This window comes from Chionomys nivalis, chromosome 21, assembly GCF_950005125.1.
Source record: "Chionomys nivalis chromosome 21, mChiNiv1.1, whole genome shotgun sequence".
Classification (NCBI taxonomy): Eukaryota; Metazoa; Chordata; class Mammalia; order Rodentia; family Cricetidae; genus Chionomys; species Chionomys nivalis.
Genome location: NC_080106.1, coordinates 42,120,834 through 42,140,204, shown reverse-complemented (window position 1 = coordinate 42,140,204; position 19,371 = coordinate 42,120,834). Strand labels below are relative to the sequence as shown.

General features: G+C 51.5%; 1 protein-coding gene across 3 annotated transcripts; it reads right to left on the bottom strand.

The window, feature by feature from the left end:
* Positions 1-96: 96 nt before the first annotated feature.
* Adgre5 (adhesion G protein-coupled receptor E5) lies at positions 97-19,078 on the bottom strand. Of its 3 annotated transcripts, none has more exons than XM_057753290.1 (19): positions 18,920-19,078; positions 11,397-11,447; positions 11,081-11,212; positions 10,520-10,678; positions 8,784-8,939; positions 7,251-7,397; positions 6,478-6,624; positions 6,354-6,397; positions 6,173-6,250; positions 5,279-5,456; positions 5,082-5,198; positions 4,693-4,916; positions 2,511-2,678; positions 1,639-1,830; positions 1,235-1,461; positions 1,080-1,146; positions 900-991; positions 618-786; positions 97-515 (listed from the first exon to the last, which is right to left on the bottom strand). In XM_057753290.1, exons 1-19 carry the CDS (start codon positions 18,948-18,950, stop codon positions 381-383), a joined length of 2,514 nt encoding a protein of 837 aa, XP_057609273.1. In that variant the 5' UTR covers positions 18,951-19,078; the 3' UTR covers positions 97-380. The 3 variants fall into 3 exon arrangements, with proteins under 3 accessions (XP_057609273.1, XP_057609274.1, XP_057609275.1); XM_057753291.1 differs by having other exon boundaries at positions 8,784-8,921; XM_057753292.1 differs by lacking the exons at positions 7,251-7,397; positions 8,784-8,939 and having other exon boundaries at positions 18,920-19,077.
* Positions 19,079-19,371: the final 293 nt, after the last annotated feature.

Genomic DNA, 19,371 nt, shown 5'->3' with positions numbered 1-19,371 from the left:
CAGGATCACTGATGGCTGACATGACATCAGTCTTAGCTTAAGGAAATTGAACCCAGCACCCTGGCCTCTTACGTGCCAAAGACAGTTGCAAAGAGCCCAGGCCAAGGGACCTGCACTCTATCCCCAGGACTGCCTGCTTCATGTACCACGGCAGTGGGCTGCAGGTCTGTGCTGGCTGGATTCTGTTTCTGTGGTAGGCGGTAGCTGTGATGGGGCAAAGAAGCAACCAGAAGCAGGACCCGTGGCCCCGTCCCCACTCGCTGCCCAGTGTACATCCCTTCTTTATCAGAAATGGGGCCAAAGCTGGGAAGATGGCAGCAGCAGAAGGCAGGAGAGTGACAGCTTCGAGCATGTGCTGGTGACCCGGCTGGAACTTGCCTTCACATCCCTGATTCTGAGGCCCTGAGAGACCGTGTTTGGCTCTGGCTGGTGCCCGTGCCTGCTGTGGAAGAGCTGAACTCCGAGTACTTGTTGCCGGCAAGCATGCAGGCCCACTTTCGGTACTCTTCCCTCACCTGTGAGCCAGAGGCGCCAGGTTAGCGGCACGAAAGGAATCAGGCCTGGCCCTGTCTACCTCCACCCCAAGCTCTTCCCACAGCTGCCTCTGGTCTGCCTACCTTCTTGTTGAGCAGGCAAAGCATCAGGAAGAGGAAGAGGCCTTGTAGGCAGTTGAGCAGGGTGAAGATGTAGGACAGCCATCTGCTGTGGGGGTCGAAGAGGAACAGGCCGAAGACCCAGGTACTACCCAGCACGACGAGTTGGGCAATGGCTGTGATGGTCAGCACCCTGGGAGGGGGTGGGCAGTTGCAGCTAACAGTTTCTGCAACTCCCCAACTCCCTGCTCAGGCCCTAGCCCTCCTCAACCTGGCTCCGCCAGCCTTCCCCGCTGCCCCTCTCACCTTGCCTTCCTTAATTTCTTCATGTTTGGGTTGATTTCAGAAAACTTTGCTGTGAGCTTCCAGACAGTGATGAGGAAAATGGCGGAGTTACACTGGGTGGAGAATATGTGTCAGGGTTAGGGGGCTGCAGGTAGTTAGGAGGCTTGCTGTTCAGGTCTCCAGTCCCCAGAGAGCACTTACAAAAATGATGAAGGCCAGGGGTCCCACAAAGCTCCAGAGAAAGCCGTCCTTATAGTTTAACCAGCAGCTGGGGAGAAGACAGTACCTTGTCAGTGACCCCGGCCGCCAGGTCCCAGCCTTCCACTCCAGCCTCACCTCGACAGAGAGAGACTCACTATGTTTGCTGTCCATAGCCATCCAATTTGGCAGCCGCTGAGATGGCCACGATGAGGAGGGGCACCCCATAGCCTATCAGGCAGCGCCACTGTATGCTCAGGCCTTGGCCCTGGAACACACGCACCACGAGGAAGTAGAGCTCCACGCCTTCCAGGGCCATCCAGCAGAAGGCCGCCAGGAAGAGGTAGTGCAGCAGCATTGCCACCAGGCGGCAGCGCGGGCTCACCTGTGGGCGCAAAGGGTTGGGCTGTCAGCAGGGCAGGCCCAATGGCCTCCAAAGCCCTGGCAGCTGGGCTCAATCAGCCTGATGGGGCGCCTTCCACACTGAGTCCCAGGACAGACTGGGCTGCCCTACTCCTAGGTCTTCACTCCACGCTCTAGTGAGGTCAGGACGGGAACATACCTCACCCCCTTCATTCTCGACGCCAACCAGGAATATGAGAGAGCCCAGGAAAAGGCAGATGCACAGGTGCAGGTGCACCATGGTCCGGGAGCTCTGGATGGGCTTCACCAGCAGGAAGGTCAGGATACACAGCAGCAGGCAGATGAGGGAGAGGGACAGCCCCACCTTGGTGATCAACTCCAATCTCGGGTCCTATGGGTGGGCAACTCAGGATGAGTGGTGTTCCCTTACACGGGGCAGGGGTTGAGGGTGGGCTGGGGGGGGTACTCCTCTTTTCCCTACACACTTATTAACTTCTTAGCACCTATGAGAAGTCAGAGACCTCACACGCCTGTCTTGAACCACAGGGCCAACTCTGCCTGGCTAAAATAATTCCAGCTGACCATGAGACTCAGGTTCTGGTCATGTTCAGAAAGCTATTCTTTCTGGAATATTCTACACAGGGCCTTTTTAATTACATTTATGTATTTGTGTGTATGGCATGAAGCATCTGCCTGCCACTCACTGTATGTGTTCTCTGGAGATGAAACTCAGGTTATTAGGGCTGAAGTGTGTAGGCATGTTTGTTGGCTTACTAGCTAGCCCGTCTCATCTGCACAAACTTGCATTTTTAGCAGTGCCTCATATTTGTTCAGGGACTCAGGTGGGGGCCTGCATCCATCAGCTACTGGGTCACATTTGTGCAGGGACTTGGGTGGGGGCCTGCATCCATCAGCTACTGGGTCACAGGACTCCAGGGGAGGAACTGAGACACAGGGCATGGGGCTATTCAAGGGGACCTACTTGAACACCCAGTGGGGTACACCCTTGAGCGGGTCCTATGGTCCGCCTTAGGCAAGCCTGGATAAATGGTGTCGGGACTTACCACTTACCTGCACGTGGTACTGGGCCATTAGGATGGCGAAGCTGCTCAGATGGTTGCACTGGCAGAAACCAGTGTCATTCATTGAGCAGCCATCAGTGGCCCAGCGCCCACTCCCATTGTCACCAGTGTCCCAAAAGGCACATATCAGCTGTTCACGGGGCCGCTTTGACTCCACCTACAGGCAGACAGGCGATGAGGGTGTCCAAAGCACAGTTAGAGTCTGGGGTAAGCAGAGGACCTTGCTTCTGGTCGCATAATATGTCTACTCTGTGCAGAGAGCATGGGAAGCCAGCAATGGGACGACAGGACACCAGTCCCTGCTGTGAGTTAAAGCAAATCACAAGCAGTTAACAGGGAATAAATGCCAAAGAAATTAAAAGAATCTGTGGGGAATGGTTGCTTTCAGATTGTAATTTAAAAACAAAAACCAGGTTTATTGAATGTACTGCAAGGGAAGGGTCCCCATGCTACCTCTATCCATCCATCCATCCATCCACCCATCAACAAATTTAAGACAGTCTCAGTATTCCAGATTGCTCTCAAACTCACTATGTGGCTGAGGACGATGATGCTTTTATATTCCTGCTTCTATCTCTTGAGTGTTTGGATTATATTTTATGTAGTCATTTAATCTCTGAATCTAGGGCTTCATGCATCCTAGACAAAAATATTCTACCAACTGAGCTATATACCCAGCCTAGACTAATTTGTTTAACTTTAAAATTTTTGTTTTTTCAAGACAGGGTTTCTCTGTGTAGTCCTAGCTGTACTAGAACTTTCTATGTAGATCAGGCTGGCTTCAAACTCAGAGATCTGCCGGCCTCCCGAGTGCTGGGAATGAGCTGCCATTTCCACCTTTAATCCACACACAGCAGACATCAGCAGACACAGGTGGTTGTTCTTCCAGAGGACCCAGGTTCAATTCCCAGGACCCACATGGTAGCTCAAACTGTCTAATTCCAGTTCCAGGGAATCTGATGCCCTCTTGTGGCCTCCGTGGGACCAGGCATACATGTGGCGCACAGATTCATACAGGGAAAACACCCACACACATATACCTTCTACAGTTACATTGGTGGGGTTGTCCTTGTACTCCAGCATGCATACGGAAGGCAGAGCATGTCTTGGGGATGAGCTCAGGTCAGGAATTAAACTGAGGCCTGGTGAAAAGCATCTTTCTGCTGAGCCATCTTGTTGGGCTTAGACTGTGGTGTTGTTTTGTTTTTTAACCTTTTTATGGTACTGAGGATCAAGCCCGGACCTTACTATGACAGGCAAACATTCTTCTTGAGTCAACTACTAGCCTTGCCTGCCAACTGTTTATTTGCTTATTCATTCAGCAGTGAACCCGGGCCCTTCTGAATTCTTTTTTTTTTTTTTTTTTTTTTGGTTTTTCGAGACAGGGTTTCTCTGTGGCTTTGGAGCCTGTCCTGGAACTAGCTCTGTAGACCAGGCTGGTCTCGAACTCAGAGATCCGCCTGCCTCTGCCTCCCGAGTGCTGGGATTAAAGGCATGCGCCACCATCGCCCGGCGCCCTTCTGAATTCTAACCAAGTACTGTACCACTGAGTTTGAAGACAAGTCCTCACCCAGGCTGGCCTTAAATTGACTCTGCTTCAGGCAGGCTTTGAACCTTGACTCTCCTCCCTCCCTGCAGCTGGGAGTGAGACACCTATGCCATAAGACCACAGCTCATGCTTTGCTTATTTTTTGAGACAGGGTCTCTCTTGAGAGCTCTATCCTGTAACTCTCTCTATAGACCAGGCTGGCCTCGCTCTAGACTTCGGAGGAAGTGCTAGAATTAAAGGTGTGTGTCACCATACCCAGCTGTAATTTAAAAAGTTTTCTGTACTTTTAGTGGTTTTTAAATTATAACTATTTATTTTGTGTACACAAAAGAAAAAGAGTAGGACACTTTTGGTTTTTCTTTTCTTTTTGGGGTGTGTGTGTGTGGCCCTGACTGTCCTGGGACTCACTCTGTAGACCAGGCTGGCCTTGAACTCATAGATCCACCTGCCTCTGCCTCCTGAGTGCTGAGATTAAAGGCGTGTGCTACCACCACCCGGCTAAATTGTTTTTTTCTTTGGTTCTGTCCTTCTACCATGTGGGTCCAGAAGGGCCACCTTGACTTTGGGTAGGGAATGAGCAGCAGAGCATCCCCTCCCCCGCTCTTCCCATTCAAGGACTCACAGAAGAATAGGAGAATTTGAAAGTGACGTTCGAGGTGAGCTTCCCAGTGTCCGTGTTGGTCAGGAAAATGGAGCTGACGTTTGAGAGGAGCGTGAGTGACACATTCAGAACTGGGCTTTCGTAGCGCTCCTCTAGTAGATCCTGACTCTGGGTCAGGTCCATGGAGGCATTGGCCAGCAGCTTCTGCATGTTTGGACTGGACAGGATGCCTGCCAAGGAGTAGCCTGGGGGCAGAGATGCAGACTTGCCTCCTGTCCTCCTCCATTGCCATCCTCCCAGTGAGGACATCCACATCAGTCTAAGGTCCTCCCGATGAGCTGCTGTCTGCCTGTCCCCCATCCCAGACCTTACCCTGGCTTCCCTGGAAGGTTTCCTCCCTCGACCCCTACCATTTTCTGAGCGTTCAGCTCCAGCTGTCAAAGCCCAGTCCAGTTTCATCCAAGCTTGGCTTTGGTACACTGTGGTGATATCTTTGTTGTCTTGTTCCTTGATCATCAGGGACAGTTCTGAAAAGACAGGGACAGTGGGTGACTGGGGAAACCAAGGACAGGATGGTACCTGGGGGTAGGACCAGAAGAAGCCTTACCAGTGTTTGAAGGGGACGTGTAGGAGAAGGGACCTTTGGGTAAGAACTGGGCCAACATTCGAAGGCTTTGTTCCATATACTTGAGCAACAGGGTGGCCACTAGGTGGCGGTCAGTGGCGTTTAGAGTATCTATATCCGTGGGGGCTTCCAGCAGCTTGTCCATGGCCTCAATGAGTTTCTGGAGGTGGAGAGTGACAAGAGTTGTGGAGGTTTGAACCACAGGAACTGAATAAAGGGACCCGGACCACCCTTCCCATCAGCAGACACTGAAAAGCCGCATGGGTTGCTTGGGGAACCAGCTGGAGGGATACATTAAGATTTATTTACACAGTAGCCAGAAACCAAAGAGATGAGGTTTATGAGCCTGTGCATGTCACAGTGGAACACACACACCAGCAGGCATGACTGCCAAGGCTCTGCTGAGTCATCCCCCAGCCCCTTAATGGGGTAGTCCAGGCTGGTCTTCTACCACTGAGCCACACCCCAGCCCTATAACCTTGAGCTATTGATCTTTCTGCCTCTACCTTCTGGAATGGAGGCCGGTCACAGACCACCACACCTTGTTTGTTCACGGCTAGAAGTTAAGTAAACCCAGGGTGTTTTGCATGTTGGGCAAGCATTCTATCAACTGTGCTACCCCAGCCCTGTTCCGTTGTTTTTTTCACAGGGTCTTGCTGCGTAGCTCAGAATCTGAGATCCTTCTCCAGGCTCCAAGCAGCATAGGCCCCCACACTCTGCTTAACTCCACTCTTAACTGCTGCAGTCATTGCCATTACAGCCCTGTGTCCGAGCCACACACACGGCTGCACGTCACAGCCGTGCCTCAAACTGCTTGGATGGATGGGACACTGTGGTTTTCCCTACTGCACTGGAGTCCCCAGAGCTCTCCCTTACCTGGATGGTATAGTTGGCTGTGGCTGGATCGAAGTCCCTGAGCAGATTCTGGACTTCAACAGAGAAGTGAGAGAGACTCTGGGAAGGGAAACGGTGGGTCACGGTGGGCAGCAGCACAGCGGAAGGGGATGGACAGACTGTGTGAAGGGATCCGACCTCCTGGTCCCCACTGGCTACTCACCCGGCTCTGGGCTGTGGGCAGCAGTGTCCAGGCAGGGAATGGTTCTGTAGGGACAGGACTGTGGTTCAGTAATCTCAGAGTGCATGGCCAGGACATGGAGGTGCTGGGTAGCTAGGGCAAGTACCTTGGCACCTGATGCTCTTTGGGTCACTGGGCAACCTAGAGATTGGCTTCCAACCTGGGCGGCAGCGGCACTTGTAGGAGCCTTGGGTGTTATTGCAGACGGTGGAGTTGTGGCACTGATGCTGCCCGGTGCTGCACTCATCGATATCTGGGGACACAAAACAGGGGTTAGGTCCTTTTCTGTATGGTCCCAGTCTCTTCCTTAATACAACCATAGTGCCTGGCTTGACACACTGGTCCCTGGTGGCCTCAGTGAGTGGTACATGATGGGTTAGGAATGTGGAGAGGTCTAAGGCGAATGTACGCAGGAAAACAGGACTATGGACTTCATCTGGGGTCCTCTGGGATACCTCTTAGTGTCTCACCTCCCTTCCTGGGCCCCTCAGCTTTTTACATTCAACCTCAGGAGATTAAGGCCTGACCCCACAGAGCCTCCTTTCATTCCTTAAGTAAACACGAGGACGGCAGAGATGACTCAGTTAACCTTCAGGGTTCAGCATCCACACCAGATGGCTCAACTCCAGTTCCAGGAGAGCTGACGCCTCCTCTGACTTCCCTGGGCACCTGCACCCATGTGGTGTGTATATATATATATTCAAGACACATATATTACATATATATATATTTTTTAAGCAGGGTCATTGGCCCAGAACTCACAAGGGTAAGCCTGCTTCTGCCTGCCTACCGAGTGGTGGGATTAAAGGTGTGTTTCACCACGCCTGACTAAATAAATCTTAAACAAGACTGCGGGTCCTTAAAAGGTGGCATCCGGACCTTCACACACTGTGTTGATTGGGCCATTGGGGGATCCAAGAACAGGTTTCCAGCCGTGACGACAGTTGCAAGAATAGTTGCCCAACTTGTTGATGCAATGGGTAGATGGGTGGCAACGGTTTTGCCCGGAAGCGCATTCATTTACATCTGAGAACAGAAGCAAAGGGTCATCCCGGCCCCCGCTCATACCTCCATGCATTGTACCCACTTTCCATCTTCTCACTGCCTCAAACTCAGTTGCACGTGACCTCTGCAGGACAGGCCCCGCAAGGATCAGGGGACTCAGTATATAGGAGGTAAAACCAGGAAGCAGACTGGGTCATGGGGCTGGACTTCATGACCCAGGCCTCTTGTTGCTTTCTGACCTTCTCGGAACAGGATGTGATAGTGATACTGTTCTCACAGATGAGGAAGAGCCGAGCTCTGGGGGCTCCAGAGCTTCTGGGCTCACCGTGGGGCCTCCCTACCCTGTCGAAACATGTTGCTGGGAGCTGTATCCTCAGTGGAATCTTCATAGTTCTGGGAGCTCCCGAGACCCCGCAGAACTTCTCCCTCTTCAGGCTACAGCCCTGCCTCTTCCTCCCAGCTCCTGTCCGGTCTTGCAGATGCTTCTGGGGGTACACCTGTGCATACCTTTGGGGCCTCAGCCTGGGCTTGAGGTCAGATGACACCTGCGTGCGTAGCTGCCCTGGGTGTTGGTGCAAATGCAGTGTTCCTACAGACTCTGGGGTTCTGACCCTCATCTGCCTCATGAGAAGAAGCGGGGTGGGGTGGAGTGGGGGAGGGATTGTGTGCTTGAAGTTGAAGCCTCAGGCTCAGGGTTGGCTAGGTTCATGACACAGAAGCATCTGGAATATACCAGTCTCCTTCTGTGGGGCACACCCCCTTTCTAACTCATATGAAGGTATCGTATGATGCCTTCTGTTCTGTGCAGCGGAGAAGGATTGAGCCTTGCTCCCAAGCCACACCCCCTTTAGAAAGAAGCCCAGTAGAATGGGCAGGGCAAGAAGGAATCACACTAGATAGGCCAGGGAGCCAGCCTGTATGGTGAGCAGTGACCAGCTGGTGCACAACCAGCCAGGCATCACTTGGCTGGAGTTAGGGAGGTAAGAACATGTGTTCTATTGATGCCAACCCTTCAATATCAGTGTCCGCGGGAGTAGGAGTGATGGGCATTTCTGTCCTCTCTCCTGTCGGGGTCACAGACCTGGGGATGCACTGAATGTAGCCCCGCCTCCGTGTCCCGAATTGCCTTGCCTGGCAGTGGCAAGTTGACATCCTCAGGTGAGGGTGGGTTCTGGGGCAATGGTTATGGTCCTTCATAGCACCTTCTTTTGCACAGTGCTTGCCTTCAACTCTCTGAATGTGTTAGGGGCTGATGTCACCCTGCCCAATCTGGTCATACCATTCTATGCTGTCTTCAAGGAACCAGGATTGCTGGGGATAGTCAGCATGGTGATTGGGAAGAGCAATGGACGAGGCTGACCATAGTGTCGTCTTCCAGCAGGAGCAACGGCAGGGAATGTGGCCTACCCTTGGGTGTCTTTTCTCTTGGGTCTCCAGGCTGGGTCCGTGGGTGTACTGTTGCTGGCTGCTTAGGGAGACTTCCAGGCGCAGCAGTAACTGTGTGGCTCCCGGAGGGCGCGGGTGTCACCCCAGTGTCCACTGATGCTGGGAAGAGGACAGACACTGCAGCGGAACGTGCTTGTGAGAGAGGCGGAGAATTCCGACCGCTATCCCTTTGGCTTATGCAAATGAGATGCAGATGGGCAGAGACACGTCGGCTTATGCAAATGAAATGTAGATGAACAGAAGGATGGTGGCTTATGAAAATGAGATGCAGATGAGCAGAAGGAACTTCTGAACTTCCTGAACCAAGTAGTAAAGAAGCCGCAAAGGATGTGACCCAAGGGCTCCTGCCATCTTTTGAGTGTGATCCAGGTGGGCGTGTCCTCTAAGCAGTTCAGGCTGGAGTCTGGAGTGCTAATCCATGGCTAAACCAGGGCCTTAGGCATTGACTGGGTCCTGCTCTAAGCTGGGCACTATTTGTCACCTTGAGGTCCATGGAGACTTCCGTGTCACTCATGTATTGACATATTTTTCTGAAAATCAATCTCTCTCTTTGTGTGTGTGAGTCTTTCTCTTTGAGACAGAGTCTCGTTATTTAACCCTGGCTGTCCTGGAACTTGCTCTGTAGACCAGGCTGGCCTTGGAACTCACAAAGATCCTCCTGCCTCTGCCTCCTGAGTGCTGGGATTAAAGGCTTGTACCTCATACCTGGCTTTGAAACTGTCTCTTGCATTCAGAGAATGAACTTTTCCCAGATTTTGACATCAAGTTAATCACCTGCCTTGCAATCACCTGAGTATGCACTTACGCTGCTGTCCTGCTGTGCGCAGCCTGTTGAAGTTTAACCTGCAGTGAAGAGAACAATGCTACCAACCTTTTTGTGCCTAGGATTGCCGGGGTAATCAGCCTCACAGCCTAAGCTAATGCACAGCTTTGGTCTTACACTCTGTGCTCTCCCATGCTCCTGACCCAGAATAATGTATATGTGTCCTTTGTGTGTGGGAGTGTGTTGTGGTAATCATTTGCTGAAAACAACCAGTAAGTTGGAAACAATTTTATATAACAAATATCCACCATAAATTCTGTAAACAACATGTGGATAAAGGTTGGTAATGCCTGTTTGCCATCATGTTTGCTGTTCTGGGTAAATAAAGTCGTTTTTCCCTTATAAAATTCTGTTAAAGATTTCTGTAGTGAATCCCTCATTCCTCTCCCATGCTGCGTTTTCTGTGCTGCTTAGGAAATACAGAGCAAAGCCCTTTGTTACGGACAGACAGAAGACACGGGAAAAGAAGGGTCCAGAATTCTTTTTGTTGTTTGTTTTGTTTTTGTTTTCCAAGACAGGGTTTCTCTGTTTAGCCCTGGCTGTCCTGGAACTCCCTCTGTAGGCCAGGCTGGCCTTAAACTGACAGAGATCTCTTTGATTCATATTCTAGCCTCAAACTCCAGAGTGTTGGATCATAGATGTGCACCACAATACCCAACTAAACAAGGCTTTCAGGGCCACACCCGGGTATCAGGATGAGGCCTGAGCAGGGGGTCCAGACTGTCCCCTTCTCTCTGCATCTCTGTGCTTGTGGATGTGACACATGACCCAGAGCAAACCACAGAGGCGGAACCAACATCAGGACCCTGCCCTGTGCCTGCTGTGGTAATGGGTGACGTTGAAGCTGACATGGGTGGCGCTGGCGGGCTCTTACCTTCACAGGTGTTCTCACTCTTGTTAGCAAAAGATGTCTCCCCAGAACGGAGCTTATATCCCAGGTTGCATGTGCAGTGGTAGCTACCCTCTGAGTTCTGACACGTGGCGAAGGAGCCACAGATTGTTGACATACCAGGTAGCAAACACTCGTTGACGTCTACAACACAACAAGCAGTCAGGGTCATCTCCCACCCCACCTGACTACAGCGTGGAGCGGTGACGTGTCAGCCAGCATCATCGTTGAGGGGAATTACAGGCTGTGCTATAGCTTGAGTTAGCTATTCCTGAAGGCTGCAACTGTCAGCTCTGCTCCTCTCGGTCCTCTGGATGGACAATACCAATGTGGGGGTGGAATGGAAGACCAGCCTCCCCCTCCCCCCTCCTAAAGCCAAGTTCAGACACTGATCCCCAGAACCCAGGCCCCCTCTCTCAGGAAACCCTAATTGTTAGCTTCTTGCCTCTCCATCTTGCTGTCTTTTTCTGTATTTGACGCAGCTGAGACCCTTGGCCCCAGACCACACCTGTCATCTCTCCATGTGCCCACCCCAAGCCTCTGTACCTTCACAGGTCTGTAGGAGACTCGTGATGAGCCCGTGACCATTTGTGCCACTTGAGGTGAAGCCTGGCATGCACTGACAGTTGCTCTTATCCACACAAACTGAGTTCTTAGGGCACCGCCAGCGGGGACAGACTGTGGGGGGCAGGTACTTTGGTAAGAGAGTAAAGGAGGCCCAGTAGAGGGGACATACCACCCGGAACAGAATCTTGAAAGGTGTGAGGATTGGCCCCAAGCTCCCCCAGCGGCTGCCCATCTGCTCCTGGGGCAATTCCCTCCCCAGCTCTGGCCTTTGAGCCCTGGTGTCCAATGGCCTTACCTACAGTCTTCTGGGTTTGGGCTCCTGACAGGCTCAGTGGGATGCACATCACTGCAACAAAGCAAAAGATGATCAGCCGGAACCCAGAGCGGAGATAGGCGGCCAAAGCTGTGTGTCAGTGGGAGTGGGTGCGGACCCTGCCCAGGCTAAGATTCTGTAGTTAATACTCAAAATAGACTCAACAGGCAAGGATAATGACACTTGCTTATAATTCAGTCACTCAGGATGTTGAGGAAGGAGAATTAGGAGCTCAAGGCCAATCCTGAGATTTTTTTTTTGAGATTCCCATCTCAAAAAAAAAAAAAACAAACAAACAAAAAAAAAAAACCCGGGTTAGGGAGATGACTCAGCAGTTAAGAGAACACCGACTGTTCTTCCAGAGGTCATGAGTTCAATCCCCAGCACCCACATGGCAGCTCACAACTGTCTTTAATGGAATCTGATGCCCTCTTCTGGTGTGCAGACATACATGCAGGCAGAACATGCATATACACAGAATACATAAATAGATCTTTTAGAAACATTAAACAAGCAAGCAAACAACAACAATAAATTTCAAAAGGAGAGCATGGGACGCATGCCTGTAATCCCAATATTTTGGAAGCGGGTACAAGAGGATCGGAAGTTTGAGGTTATCCTTGGCTACATAACAAGGTTAAGACCAATATAGCCTACAAGAGTCCTATCTCTAAAACAACAAACAAAACAAAAAACAAAACCAACAAAGAAAACAGAAAGCCAGACGAGAGTTTCCAGATGCAAGTTTTATACTAGCCTACGTCACATAGTGAGAAGCTGCCTCAAAAACAAAGCACAGAGAGGAAAAACTACAAAACCCAGGTGTTGCTTCCTGTGGCTCAGACACCTACAGCCAGAGGATCGGCACCCACAGCGGCCCATCCAGGGCCTGAGCACCAGACAGCCTGCGAACAGGTGGCTGAGCTCTAGGCTCTCGAGGCCTGTGGGGTGGAGAAAGGAAGCCACGGGCTTTTGGATGATGGATGAGAACTTCATTACTCTCTCACCCCGTTTCCCTTTCTGTGGCAATGGACGTGATGATGGGCTCCCTTTATGGCAACAAACCCTACGTGCCCAGGGATTAATACTTTAAGACATAGTCTCTCTATATAGTTCTGGAACTCACTGTGTAGACCAAGCTAGCTTTGAACTCACAAAAATGTGCCTGCCTGTCTCTCAAGTGCTGGGATTAAAGGTGTGTACCCCCACTGCCTGGCTAAACATTGTCTTTTACACTTAAATCTTTGTCTTAGTTTGGACTCTATGCTGTGGTAAACACCATGATCAAAAGCAAGCTGGGTAGGAAAAGGGTTTATCTGCTTATAGGTTACAGTCTATTTTCAGGAAAGTAAAGGCAGGAGACCGAAGCCAGGGACTGAAGCAGAGACCATGTGAATATGTGTTAATATGATTGGGTTAATAAAGAAGCTGACTGGTGCCGGGCGGTGGTGGCGCACGCCTTTAATCCCAGCACTCGGGAGGCAGAGGCAGGCGGATCTCCGGGAGTTCGCCTGGTCTATAAGAGCTAGTTCTGGAACAGGCACCAAAGCTACAGAGAAACCCTGTCTCGAAAAACCAAAAAAAAAAAAGAAGAAGCTGACTGGCCAATGGGTGGGCAGATAGAGGTTAGGTGGGACTTGCAGGGAAAAAAAAAAGAGCTTGAAGAAGAGGAGGAAGCCTTGGGAGTGGAGAGAGCCAGACACAGAGGAAGCAGGACATGTAGAAAATGAGGCGATAAACCATGAGCCATGTCGTAGAATTTAGATAAGAAATATGGGTTAAGTCATAAGAGCTAGTTAGTAACAAGTCTGAGCTATTGGCCAAGCATTTATAATTAATATTAAGTCTCTGTGTGGTTAATTGGGGAGATGGCTGACTGGACAGAACTGACAGGCGGGACAGAAAAGTTTATCTACAGAGGAAGGCTACTCACTGGCTTGCTCAGTCTGCTGTTTTATATAGCACAGGATCACCTGCCCAGGTTGTGTGTGTGTGTGTGTTTATCACAGCATAGAAACCAAACTAAGATAAAGAGTAAGCGTAAAAGACAATGTTGAACTAGGGCTGTGGAGCACAGCTTTAATCCCAGCACTTGGGAGGCAGAGCAGGCGGATCTCTGTGAGTTTGAGACCAGCCTGGTCTACAGAGTTCCAGGACATTCAGTGCTATAGAGAGAGATTATGTCTCAAAGAAAGGGGGGGCACTGGTCCCTCCCACATCAATCATTAATCAAGAAAATACCCCACAAACTTGACTAACGTGGCCTTTTCTCAACTGAGGGTCCCTCATCTCAAACGACTCTACAGTTTGTGTCAAGTTAACAAAAAACTAAGCAGTGCATTTACATTTATGTGTGTGTGTGTGTGTGTGTGCCACAACATCCTGTGTGTAAGCTGTTTCTCTTTTTACTATATGGAGCCCTGGATTAAATTTAGGTCACTGGGCTTACATACAGCAGCCACCTTTATGGACTAAGTTATCTTGGCTACCTCAGGTTTGTTTGAAGTAGAATCTCCTGTAGCCCAGGCTGGCCTGAAACTGGCTGCATAGCTAAGGATGACCTTGAACTCCTGACCCTCCAGCCTCCACCCTATGGCGACCACTTTTCACATTGTTTTCTCTAGTGAGCCCCAGGCCTTTGCACCCTAGGCAGTTGCTCTAACCACTAAGCCTGTTCCCAACCCGCTTTTTACTTTACTTCTAAATTGTACAGGCTGGGCTTGAACTTGAAGTTCTCCTACCTCAGTGACCTAAGGAGCTGAGACGGGCCTGTGCTACCAGGCCAGACCCTTGTCATTCTTTTTGTTTGTTTCTTGAGACAGAGTTTCTCTGTAGAGCTTTGGAGCCTGTCCTGGAACTCACTCTATAGGCCAGGCCGACCTCTAACTCACAGAGATCCACCTGCCTCTGCCTCCCAAGTGCTGGGAGCCACCACTGTCTGATGGCCCTTTAGGGAAGAATGACGACTTGGACTGTGTTTCCCAGGTCCCACCCAAGCTCTGACACTCCAGCACCACCCACTGTCAACCGCATGAGCTGGTGGTAACAAGTCAGAGAGGCCTCCTCACACACAGGAAGTGGCTGCGGTGGAGGGCGGGTGGCTGTGAAACACAGCCTTGCTACCTCGCTGTAGCTGGCAGGCATTCCGCCAGGCAGGACTGGAAGCTGTAGGTAGCAGCAGTCACTAGAGATAGACATCCAAGAAAGCAGGGGCGGAGAGAAAAGAAATGATGGGGGAAAAGGGAGAAGTAGGGAGAGAAGGGAAAGCAGGGCATGATGGCAAGAAGTGTGTGACCCACTGACTTGAGGCTGAGGCAGGAGGCTCTTAAGTTTACACAAAATTCAGGCACAGCCTGGGCAAATCCGTGGGAATCTGACTGAAACAAGGTCCTGGGTTTCATCTCCAAGGCCAAAAATCGAAAGGGGGTGGTGGAGGAGGAGGAAGAGGAGAGAGAGCTCGAACAAAGGCACAACCTGACTTCTGAGTCAATAGCTGGGATCCACACGGTGGAAGGAGAGAACTGACCTGTGTGTGTGTCATGCCATGAGAGCACACACACGCACACACACACACATGCACACACACACGCACGCGCGCACACACACACATATCCACCCCACAAAAAAATAAAATAAAAAATTTGAAAAAAGAATTGGGCCGGGCAGTGGTGGTGCACGTCTCTAATCCCAGCACTTGGGAGACAAAGGCAGGCAGATCTCTGTGACTTTAAGGCCAGCCTGGTCTACAAAGCAAGTTCTAGGGCTACACAGAAAAACACTGTCTCGAAAAACAATAACAACAACAAAAAAAAAAAGAATTGGCAGCAGGAGAGATGGCTCCGCAGATAAGAGCACTGGCTGCTGTTCCAATGAACCCAGGGTTCCATTTCCAGTGCCCACTTGGTGGCTCACAGTTCCAGGGATTTCGGTGCCCTCTTCTGATCTCCAGGGCTACTAGGCATTCACATGGTGCATACACATATAGGCAAGCAAAACAAGCATGCACGCAAGCTAAATAAATCTAAAAGGAGAAAGCCTAGCAACCCATGCAGTGGTGCAGCTCTGTGATGGCCAGTTACAGGGATGCGAAGCCGGAGGACCGGAAGTCTCCTCCTGGGCTACAGACCATAGGCACGAGAGCCTGTCTCAGAATAGAAGTCAAGAGAAACACTGGGGTATAGCATGTGTGAAGATACGGCCCTAGCAGGTGTGAAGCCCAGTTTCCCTCTCAGTACAGGAGGGGGGGGGGCATGCTGACAGAAAGTGGGAGGGGAGGTGTCTGAGAAGCAGGGGACCTGGGGAGAGCCTAGGGGACAGAGTTGTTCCCACAGCATCAAGAAAAGAATCCTAACAGAATCCTAGAGGGAGCCTAGGGTGAAGGGTTGGTTGGTAGGGGGAGATGAAGTGAATCACTTCCTGGGTGATTCACTCACCACTGGGCTGGCTGCATGCCAGGTTCTTAGGGGGGTTCCTGGGGTCGGTCACTATGGGCAGGGTTGGGGGGAGGTACGGGGACAGTGTCTCTAAGAGGGTCTCAGTCTTTGTCTGACTGGGTTCCCACGAGGCCAATGAAGGCTCCAGGTGAGACTCACCCACTTAAAGCTGGGGTGATCCTGAGGCTGGACCACCCCAGCCTGGTGACTGTCAGCCTCAAGTTAGAATTCTTCCTTTTCTGGGGCCACAGTGTAGGATTTTCTCCCCCTTTCACCCTCATCAGAACCCAGTTCCTCTTTGTGTGACAGAACGACCTTCCCTCCAGGATGGGCCCTGGGGCAGCTTCACGGTTTCTAAAGTCTAGTGCCAGTACTTGTCTTTCTGTGTGACCAGGCCAGTCTTGGTGCCTTCCACCTTGAGTTTTGAGACAGGGTCTCATGGAACCTGTGTTCATCACGCAGGCTAGGCTGGGCAGCCAGCGAGCCACAGGGATCTGCCACAATACTGAGATTACAAGTGTGTCACCATATCCAGCCCCCTTTCCATGAGTCGTTCACTGACAGAGCCCTCTTCCCAGTCCTCAAGTAACTTTTTGTAAAATAATATTGATTTATTTTTTATGTGTATGGATGTTTTGTCTGCACGTGTGTTTGCCTCATGCCTAGGGAGGGCAAAAGATGCCATTGGATCTTCTGGAACTGGAGTTAAAGATAGTTGTTAGCTACCCTGTGGTTGCAGGGAACTGAACCCCCTATTTCTGGAAGAACAGCAAGTGCTCTTAATCACTGAGGCAAGTCTCCATTGCCTTAAGTAACTCCATTAAGACTCAAACCATACGAGGCCAGCCTGGTCTACAAGAGCTGGTTCCAGGACAGGCTCTACAGGTTTTTTCTACATAGAAACCCTATCTCAAAAAACCAAAAAAAAAAAAAAAGACTCAAAGCATGGTGGAGTGGGTGTGGTGGTGCCCACTGGTGAGGCCAGCCTGCTCTACCTAGGGAGCTCCAGGTCCCCAGGCTACATAGCAAGACCCTGTCTCATCAGCCACAACGCAAAACAGAAGTAGGGGAATTTATTCTAAATTCAAAACCAGTCCAGGATACATAGCTACAGTGCCAAACTCTGCCTCAAAAAGAACAAAACAAAACAAATCAAAATCAAAATTAAGTCAGGCCTGGTTGCACAAGTCCTCAGAAGGGGAAGCAGGAGGATGAGAAGTTCAAGGTCATCCTTAACTACCCTGAAATTTTGTCTCCTAAGAAACCTGGAGAAGACTCAGGGCAGCATCAGGAGACAGGGGCTGGGGTCACGTCTGATCTCCACCAAGACAAAGTGAGGTTTGGAGCTTGGAAAAAGATCAGTGGGTAAGCAGGCTGGGAGGTGAAGGCAAGGCTGGAGCAGAGTCACCCAGGCAGGGTGGGATCCTCCTCCCCTCACCCTGAGCTGGGCTCTACGCCACTACCCTGAAGACACTGGCCAGGCTGCCCACATCTGGAGGCTTGGAAGTTAACCAAACAGGAGCACAGCTGCTCTTTTCTGCTCCCAGACACATCTGGTTCAAATTCCCAGGCTCAAAATGGGAAGCCAGGAGTGGGGTTAGGAAGGCAGGAGTGGTTCAGATTCCCAGGCTCAAAATGGAAAGCCTTTGTGCTTGGTGCAGGAGATCCCCCAGCATCTCACCCAGAAAATAATTATCACAACGATAAAACAGTGCCCACTTAATTCTCTCTCCCACCCCCTTTGTATGTGTGTGTGTGTGTGTCCCCGCGCGCCTGCGCTGGAACTTGCCACGTAGACCAGGCCGACCTCCAACTCACAATATCTGCCCATCTCCTTCTTTAGAGCTAGGATTAAAGACACCAGCTAGGCTGGTTGGTTGGTTTTGGTTTTGGTTTTTGGAATAAGGTCTCACTGTGGCCTCAAACTCACACGCAGCAGAGAATGACCTTGAACTTCGAATCCTCCTGGCTCCACTACCAGGGTACTGTGCAGGCAGACATGGACACCACACCCATGCGTTCAGTTAATTCAAACTGTGAACCAGAAAGTTTCTGGACAAACTCTTGGCCCTTGAAACAGTACCATAAAATGCAGCTGGTCTTGTTCCATTTCACAGAGGAGGAAGGTGAAGCCCAAGGTCACTGTGACCCAGCCCAGTGATGACAGGCAGGCCTGCCTCAGCAGCTGTCTGCCACCAACTGTGCCCCACTGGGACTCTAGTTCCTGGTTCCAGAGCCCACAGGCCCCTGAGCTGCCTGACACTTGCCACCTGTTGCTGGCACGCAGGCCAGTCATTGTGGTTGGGGTAACCCCAGCTTGCACCTCAATTACATTTCTTCATTGTTTGTTATCGAGTTACTTAGGTAACTTAGCAGTCGAATAGCGGTTGGAGGAACCCAGGGTGGGGCGGGAAAGTCCAAGTTCAAACTCGGTCTGACACGATCCCTTCATCCAGCAGCTCAGTCCGAGGCAGGTCCCAAGGAGCATCTCTGCGAGGGGTTCCCACTCTCTGGGGTCATTCTCACACTGGCATGTGTCCACATAAGAGCGTCTATACAGGCGACCAACCAGTGGAGTTTACTTTATCCTGTATTTTTTTTCCTTAATTTTATTACTGTATGTGCATTTTGCCTGCATGTATGTTTGTGAACTGCATGCATGCCTGGTGCCTGTGGAAGCCAGAAAAGGGTGTTGGGTCCCCTGGAGTTACAGATGCTTGAGAGCCACCATATGGGTGCTGGGAACCAACCAGGTTCTTTCTTAATTCTTAACCTCTGTGCCATCTCTCCAGCCCGCAGCCTGCATTTCTTTTTCTTTTGTTCTTTTGAGACAGGGTCTTGCTGTGTAGCCCAGGCTGACCTGGAACTAGTGACCCTGCTGCCTCAGCCTCCCTAACGCCGCGTGCCCCCGTGCCTCAGTTTCACCTCTTAGCCTCCAAATTAGCAACAGTAGAGCCCAGCACCCCTGAGAGCCTTCTGGGGGGCATAGGTGCGTGGGCCTTGCCTGTCCCTGCCCCGCCTGGCCACGTCCCGCGAGCCTCCTCCCGGCCCCGCGCAACCCCGAGGACTCACGGAGCAGGAGGCGGCGGTGGGCGCCTCTCATGGTGGCGCGGAACGGACGGCGTCTGGGCTGGCTGCGGGTGGTGGCGGCCGCTTGGGCTGGGCCTTTATGCACCGGGCGTGGGCAGGGCCCTCCCCGGAACTGTCCTCCCCGCTGGAAAGTAACAGGAAAGTGCCGGGGAAACAGCCCCAGGGCGCGGCGCGCGCCCGCGCCTGGAACCAACGCGACCCGTCGCGCGCTCGCGTCCCGGACACCCGCCCCTCGGACAGGCGGCCGGCTGCAGAGCTGGGCGTCGCCCACGAGGTGTCCCGGGATAGTCGCTGCGAAAAGAACTGGGTGGAGCTCCCACCGGAGCGATGCCCCGGGCTCCTGAGCGACCCCCCATTCCCAATAGTAGGACTTTACCCCCACCCCTCTTCTTTTCCAGGAGGGAAACTGAGGCTCATAGAAGTCAGAGGCGAAA